Source organism: Nicotiana tabacum, chromosome 10, assembly GCF_000715075.1.
Source record: "Nicotiana tabacum cultivar K326 chromosome 10, ASM71507v2, whole genome shotgun sequence".
Classification (NCBI taxonomy): Eukaryota; Viridiplantae; Streptophyta; class Magnoliopsida; order Solanales; family Solanaceae; genus Nicotiana; species Nicotiana tabacum.
The window spans coordinates 110,805,497-110,813,653 of NC_134089.1; the positions used below are offsets into that span (position 1 = coordinate 110,805,497).

An 8,157-nucleotide genomic window follows, 5' to 3' on the forward strand; every position below is an offset into this window, starting at 1 on the left:
ATTAATTAATTGCTAATGTTAAACTACAATAATCTATGATGAAAACTAAGCTAAAAATGCCCAAGATAGGCCAAAATATGAGTCTCACGAGCTCAGCTGCTATCCGCCCAAAAACAGAACTAAAAAAACTGCTCCTAAAAAGTAAAATGTTCTATTTATACTACACAGGAAAAATCGGACAAAAATACCCCTGAGGGTCTGGCGCGGACCGCGCACAAATGACGCGCGGCCGCGGAGGGTTTTGGGTCTTCATATCTTGCTTCTGGCATTGGGGACGCGGAGCGCACAAAAGTGACGCGCGGCCGCGTGAACTTCATCCACGCGGACCGCACTGATTAGATGTGCGGCCGCGTGGGCTTTTGCCTTGAATGATTGAGTCTCTGACACTCTTAGGCGCGGACCGCTTGAAAAGGAGCGCGGACCGCGCAACTTGACTTAAAAATGGCATGGCCTCTCAACTTTCCTGTGCGTCCGCGTGACAAAACAGTGCGGACCGCACAGATCATTTTGTTCCCCCCTTTTGTTGTCTTTTGACACTTGGCAGATTTCACTCCTTTTTGAGCCGATCTTTAGTATTTTTCATCTTGTCGCTCAAACATGCAATCAAGCGCAACTTGTAAGCATTTTGGGACCAATTTATGGCAGTTAATGCACAAAGCTTAGGTAAGAATGGGTATAAAACATGTAGAAATCACAGTTATCACCTATCCTTAAGTTCTGTGCTTGTAACTCTAAGTTAAGGACTACTTGTCCTTAACTTTTGAACTTGTAAGTCTAAGTTTAGGACCTATTGTCCTTAACGTTTGAACTTGTAAGTCTATGTTCAGGACCTATTGCCCTTAACTTTTGAACTTGTTAGTCTAAGTTCAAGACCAAGTGTCCTTAACTTTTGAACTTGTAACTGTAAGTTCATGACCAAGTGTCCTTAACATTTGAGCTTGTTAGTCTAAGTTCAAGACCTATTGTCCTTAACTTTTGGGCTTCTTAGCCTAAGTTTGAAGACCTATTGTCCTTAACTTTGAGCTTGTTAGTCTAAGTTCAGGACTTCAAGACATATTGTCCTTAACTTTTGAACTTGTAACTGTAAGTTCAGGACCTATTGTCCTTAACTTTTGAGCTTGTTAGTCTAAGTTCAGGACCAAGTATCCTTAACTTTTGAACTTGTAATTCTAAGTTCAGGACCAAGTGTCCTTAACTTTTGAAATTGAAACTCTAAGTTAAGGACCAAGTGTCTTTAACTTTTGAACTTAAATACAGATATTTTAAATATTTTATCCTTTTCTGATAAATTCACTTTTTTCTTCCATTTTGACTAAAGGTTTACCCAATTTAAAAACCATAGCATGTAAAAGTCAAAAGAGAAGGAGAATAAAAAAGGTGATCATGACTTAACACCTAATTCCCTCTCCATAGGATCTCAAGGCACAGTAGGTATAGTAGTAGTAGTAGTAGCAGTAGACTCATTAGAAAAAAATACAGTGAATTTCTATTGCTTATATGCAATGTTCAAGGAGTAGGTCTTGTATTTTCCTTTGACTCAATCTCCCATTCTTCATTAACTACATACTCTGGCATAGCTTTTCTGAGATCATAAAAAAGGAGTCACTTTTTAATTGACAAAAGACAAAGCAAAATATACCGAAAGAAGACGATAAAGAAAAAAAAAGAAAATGGAGGTTGGGAATGGAAGAAGAATATGCAGAGAGAATAGCCCAGAAAGAATATGCAGAGAGAATAGCCCAGAAAGAGAATCTGAAAATGGTGTATCTATCCAACATGTGATATCACTGTATTTCCGTTTGGGAAGGAAAGGGTAACAACGTCCTTTCATATTAATTTTAATAAACGAGTGGCTATTTTTGCTTAGCATTAAAAATGATAGATAAAAAGTAAATACAACTTTAAATAGTGGCTACCCCATACAATTTTTACTAAATAAGTAAATGGATGAGTGGAAAAGCTGTTATTGTTAGAAGATGAAAGAGTTAACTATTCAATGCACATTTTAAGGACTGATATTAATCGTATAGATAATGGAAGATGAAAGTTATTCTAAATTTAATAGATTACAATAAATGACATTAACTTTAGAAATATATTCGTCAATTTTTCAAATCAAAACCGTCTGTTCACATTTTACATTTAATATATGTACTATACAATTTATTATATATTGAAATGTAAATTTACATTTTAGTAAATTCGATTGACATTTTCATTTTCAACTTTAATTAGACTTAGTACTCCTAATTAATTAATTAGATATTTAATTAGATTTTAATTTAATGTAGGGTAAAATGGTAATCCAATTTTGAAGGTAGGAGCTTCCCACTTGTTATCATTATGTTTTATTATTTTGTGGTATATACATATGTTTGATTGTATGTAGCATATTAAGTTTATAAGGAATTTGCTACAATTACAAAAGGATAGAGGTCTAAAGCATATGAGAAAAATTTAATTGAACATGAGATGTCAAATTCAATGTATATTTCATTGTCAATATGCTGGAGTATGTGTGCGTGTTTGTATCATAATAAAATATCGCCGAGATAATTAACTGAATTTTTTTACCTTTAAACGTATATTTAATGTTAACTCAAATACCACAGGATTTGTACGTCACTGAACATTCTTATCCTAAATTTGGGCTATCATGTATTTTGCAGTCAACTGTTATTGGTTGCAAAGTTGCCTATGAAAGATTTGCTTAAATGTTACCACTTGCTTCAATTAATTCATATTAATCGTTTTTCTTGTATACAAATTTTAACTGAGTCGTACACGTGAAATTTCATATTAACTAACATGATCCGACACCGCTTGGATGGAAAATTTTATTTATTAATATATATATATAAATAATCTGCAAAAGAAAATATAGTCTAAATATAATAAATGGCACAACTTGATGTTAACAACTATGTTGGCCCGTTGGTGAAGTAATCCAGTTTCTGCTTGTGGTGAGGCGTTCGACTCCCCACGGTGAAAACAGCTTTATTCTTAATATTTTTTAGTATTCTTCTGGAAATTTATTGAAAGAAGCAGCGTCCTATGGATTCGAATGGATAATGAGCTATTGAGTAAATTTTTGCTGCCTTATATAGTTTTTTTTTTGGGTAATATTTGTACTGAGTCTATTATGAGTACATTTTATAAAAATAAAAGTTCGTGAGGGAGAACTATACTACTATATTTGAATTGTGTTTTTCTAAAGTGTGATTTCATTAAAGTAATCTCTTCGTTTGTACGTCTCTCTAAATTTCGACACCGCTTACAAAAAATTCTGCGTACGCCCCTGCTAACAGGGACAAATGCAGACGTGAATACTAAATTTTTCATCTCACAAGTTCAAAAACATAATAAATGAGTGTTGCATCTTCTTTAATTGAGTGACGCGGAATACACGTTGTATCGCACGATACCCTAAAGCTAGTGCACTTATATTTGGATAGCTTCTATCAGTTCAGACATAAGCTATCCAAATTCGATTCACTGGAAGTCCGTGTAACTCGCAATGGATCCTAGGTGTAGCATATTTTGTCTTTTCCTTAAATCCCCTTATTAGAATCCTAGCTCTACCGCGGGAGACAGACTAAAACTACCCAACTTTAAGTAGATGTTTTAAAGAAGCATGACTGCATGAGTAACCTGTAGTTGAGCTTCGAGAATCACTTAACCTATAATAAACGGATGAAATATGGATATCATTATTCACTATTATTAAACCATAATCATTTCAAACATGAGCACAAATTGAAGTGATATTATCATTGTTCCATTAGCCTTCATTGAGGGGAATGACACGAAGAGACAATGTTTGATTTTACCTTTTTTGTGCCCCTTTTAATTTACAGCATAGCAACTTATCTTAAGTTGGAAGAAGTTGGAATTGCACAGAAAAGCCTGGACTTGGCAACAAGAAAAGATATGCAATAAGAAGAGAAAAGTTACATCTGGTCGTCATGGAACAACCTTTATGTTTTTTGACAACTCAAACAAGCCAGGTATCACATCCCTGTTACCTTTTTTTTCTTTTATTGACACATGAGGAAGATAAGAGTGGTGTTGCAGCTGTTTCACAAACTCCAAGTGCAAAGGATATCAAAGTCGAGGAGATTTTCCTGTGTCTGCAGCAGCACTACGGTAATCATATACGCCGATGCCTCGCTTTTTACCAAGTCTACCAGCATCAACACACTGCACAAGGAGAGGGCACGGAGCATACTTATCGTCTCCTAGACCGACATGAAGAACTTTCATGATCGACAAACAAACATCCAGTCCAATAAAATCTGCAAGTTCCAAAGGACCCATAGGATGGTTGGTTCCTAGCTTCATTCCTGTATCGATGTCTTCTTTTGTTGCAACTCCGGTATAAAGTGTATGAAAGGCCTCATTAATCATAGGCATCAAAATTCGGTTTACAATGAAGCCAGAATAATCCTGAGAACAGATAACTGTCTTACCAAACCTGCAAATAATAGATAGTCAGAAATTAGTTACAGATTTCTTCCCATTTCCAGAGGATAAGAGACTAGTCTTTTGCAAGTAGAGGATAAGAGAAATTCTTTTGCCTTTCTTTTAATTCATCTCATACATTGGAAATAAAGATACTGTATAATTTCTGTCCATGCTGCTTGTGAAGCATTATAAAACAACTTATGTAGAGATGTTCAGGTGACTAAAGAATCTCACATCTTGTGACAGAGGACACCTAATAAGGACCCTTTCTCGTTTTTCGGCTGCATCTTTCAATCAATCAACTATGTCTCTATATCAAACTATCTGTGTTACCTATATGAATCCTCCCATTTCATTCCGATATGGCAATCTAAACGAAAATAAAATCTAGGAAATATGACATGAGGCACAATTTCCTGAAATATCCACCTAAAGGAAAAATATTTATACTCAATCTGAAAAAGCTTAAAGACTTGAGACAGCAACAATTGGATGACAGGTTCTCTAAGCCAATTATCTAAGATAAGCCAATTGTAAATTTTAGTTCTTAAAACCATCACAGCGCAACTGCGCAACCCTCCTTGACCATCGCAGGGTTTTCCTAACAGTTACCTCTCTGCCAGGCATTTAGTGGCACAATATGTGTCTTCTGATGTATCTGCACCCCGAATAATCTCAACCAGCTTCATAATAGGTGGCGGATTCATAAAGTGCATGCCGATCACCTGCCCATGAAAACATAAAAGAGAGAAAAGCTATATGAACCCTAAGCAGTTGATGGGTATGCGTAACTGGAGTTCCCTTTAAAGAGGCACAGAGACAGATAGAGAGCGCATATCAGGAAAGGCAAATGATTACAAGTGTCTAGTTCGTTGTCAACTTGTGTTGAGGATTTGATATTCCCTAATAAGTACCAGAATTTAGGAGATAGAAGAAAAAAAACAAATATATATGAGACACACATGTATACATGAGAAAAAAGAAAAGACAATCCAAAAAGCTACTATCAAATTGAATTGACTAGTGAGTTCTACGTAATAATAATATGCAACAAAAGTAAAGAGGGATAATTCTGTTCTATCCACACATTTAACTCTCAACTTCTTTATGAGATAATTAATCCTCCTTTAAACCATCACTTGGAGAAATAAGGTTTCTTAGCAGTTACTGTGACCATCACTCTGCAAAAACATCTTTCTTCACCCTTATCCATGTCCATGTGACATTCCAACAGTCGTTTTTAGCAGCCACTAAAAAGGATCTTGTTAGTCCCATGTCTTCTGATTAGCAGCGAGGAGCCTTACACCTTCAACATTACCACCCATTTTATTCACTTAACAAAATTAATTCCTTCACATTCCAATATTATAATATTCCATCTGTTGTTCCACCGATATATAGGAAATCTTATCACAAAGTAAACTGAATTATGTGTAGAGGTGATGACGACTAAAGATGGGATATACAAACTAAAGTGCAACCATAATACAAACCACAGCAAATCCTACCAGTTTGGGGAGGAGTGCCTAGATGGTGAGATTCCATAAGTCTAAAAAGAAAGAAAACAAGATAAAGATAATTTCCCCACATCTTCTTTCTGAAGGATTTAAAAATAGGAACTGAGCAAGAAATTTTGTGCAATTGTTTGAATCTTGGCATTTTCCTGAACTTCAACACACATATTTGCATTGCAGTAAAGTAGTTCCGCTTTCAATAAGTTTCATAAGCCAGTGTTCAGTGTATAATTGATCGACAGCCAAAGTAAAGCAAACCTGGCAGGGTCGGCTCGTTGCAGATGCTAGACGAGTAATGGATATAGAGCTTGTATTAGAAGCCAAAATAGCAGAGCTCTTTACAATCTTATCCAAGTTGGAAAATAAAGATTTCTTCACTTGTTCGGATTCCACAATAGCCTCGACAACAAAATCAACTGAATGTAAATCTTCCAAGCGGGATGAACACCGTAGACGTCTTACAGCGTCAGCACTTTTTTCCTGTTTTATCAAGAGGTTATTAAACACAAAACTCACCGCTGTTCGAATTTCCTAAAAATTACTCCAAACAACACCTTCCAAGAGTAGGGCAGTATTCGTAGCTTCAAAATCTAACTGTCCTGGCCCATTTGATACACAATATGTATATTTAAGTTATTTTTCACTTTTATTTTTATCTGGTATGATTATGACATGAGTTGAGCTTAAACGGAAAAGTGAGGATTCATATAGCTAACCTCAACTCGTTTGGGACTTTTAATTGCATGCTATTTCAAAATCTTTTGAGGAATCAATTTCTGAAATTCCCTCAAAAAAGTTACTGTAGATATTTTGACCTTATATTCTGGAAACCCATTATTCTTGTCGGAGGGAGTGTTTAGCAGCTTATTCTTGAGCATTAGACAAGTAATTCTAGCTAAACCTCTTTTGGAAAAGGTAAAATTAAAAGTAAAAAGGAAGAAAAAAGTGACAGCTTTGAATTCAAATGGAAGAAAAAAATATTCAGATAGTAAGTAGGAGCGGTGAAGAAGGAAGGATGAAGAAATACCTGAGAGAGTTGTCCTTTGGAGAGGAGGCGTTGAATATTATTGGAAATAGAATTTTGGGCTTTAATAAGAGCTTCAGAATCAGTATCGTAGAGCCAAACGTCGATGTCGTTGACGGCGGCGAGTTGGGCGATTCCGGAACCCATTTGACCGGCGCCGATAACTCCGACGCTTGTGATATTGGCCATGTCTGTATCAGACGATCACCAACAACAAGAAGCTACCTAAGCAGAGCCAGACACGTTTATGTACTAATGCTAGGTACTTCTCTGTCCCAAAAAATATGATAATTTTTGCATTTTAAGTCATATAAATTATTTTTTTATTACTCACTATTTTTTTATATATCTTTTAAATAATATTTTATATATAATTTTTAACTATATAAATATATTAAATAATTTAATATTTGAATCTATAATTAGACTTAAAACTTTTAACTTTCGAAATCCGAAAGTATCATTTCTGTGACGAAAGTATCATCCGAAAGTAACAGCTTGTTCAGAGGAAAAAAAAATTATCCTTGTCTTGGGGTGCACACCAAATCCTTTTGTTGTTGTGGGTAATATTTCATCGTTTCAAATTGGACGAGATATTTTTTTTTGGTTCCGTTCCAAATTAAATGACATATTTTTGAATTTGAAAATAATTTAATTTTAAATTTTTGATTTGATTCATTTTACCTTAATGAGAAGTTTTTATAATCACACACATATTATGACCCCACAAAGCTTTTATGCCTTAATTTGTTAACATCACAAGTTTTAAAAGTTTTTTTTTTTAAAACTTTGTCTTAATCAAACTACCTCATCTAAATTAAAACGGGGGTAGTATTATTTTTTTTCGACGTTGTTGTGGATAACTAAGATACACTATAAATCGATGTATTAAAGTTCAATACAATACTTGCCCTTCCTGGGATCGATAGTACCTTTTAAGTTTTTTTTTTTTTAATATTACAAATAATGCCAAGGCTGGTCAACTTAACATCCTTTACCGAAAAATTATGAATACTATGTATAGGGTAAAATATTATTGGGATTTTAAGTATATGATATGCTTAAAATAAGGTGAATGGGAAATGGATGGAAATGAAATTTTAAGTTCCCCCCCTCCCCCCGGCAAAGGGACATTGTCCCATATTGGAAGAGGAA

At 34.9% G+C, this 8,157-nt stretch overlaps 1 protein-coding gene across 1 annotated transcript; it reads right to left on the minus strand.

The window, feature by feature from the left end:
• Positions 1 to 3,912: 3,912 nt before the first annotated feature.
• Positions 3,913 to 7,283, minus strand: LOC107821763 (uncharacterized). Its single transcript, XM_016648214.2, has 4 exons — positions 7,006 to 7,283; positions 6,237 to 6,458; positions 5,077 to 5,189; positions 3,913 to 4,474 (listed from the first exon to the last, which is right to left on the minus strand). Exons 1-4 carry the CDS (start codon positions 7,189 to 7,191, stop codon positions 4,105 to 4,107), a joined length of 891 nt encoding a protein of 296 aa, XP_016503700.1. The 5' UTR covers positions 7,192 to 7,283; the 3' UTR covers positions 3,913 to 4,104.
• Between the last annotated feature and the right edge of the window lie 874 nt (positions 7,284 to 8,157).

Coding starts and splice junctions, on each gene's coding strand:
- LOC107821763 (XM_016648214.2), bottom strand. CDS start 7,191: ATGGCCAATATCACAAGCGTCGGAGTTATCGGCGCCGGTCAAATGGGT. Junction 5,190..6,236: donor CAACGAGCCGACCCTGCCAG/GTTTGCTTTACT, acceptor TTTCATGGGCAG/GTGATCGGCATGCACTTTAT. Junction 4,475..5,076: donor ACTAAATGCCTGGCAGAGAG/GTAACTGTTAGG, acceptor TATTATTTGCAG/GTTTGGTAAGACAGTTATCT.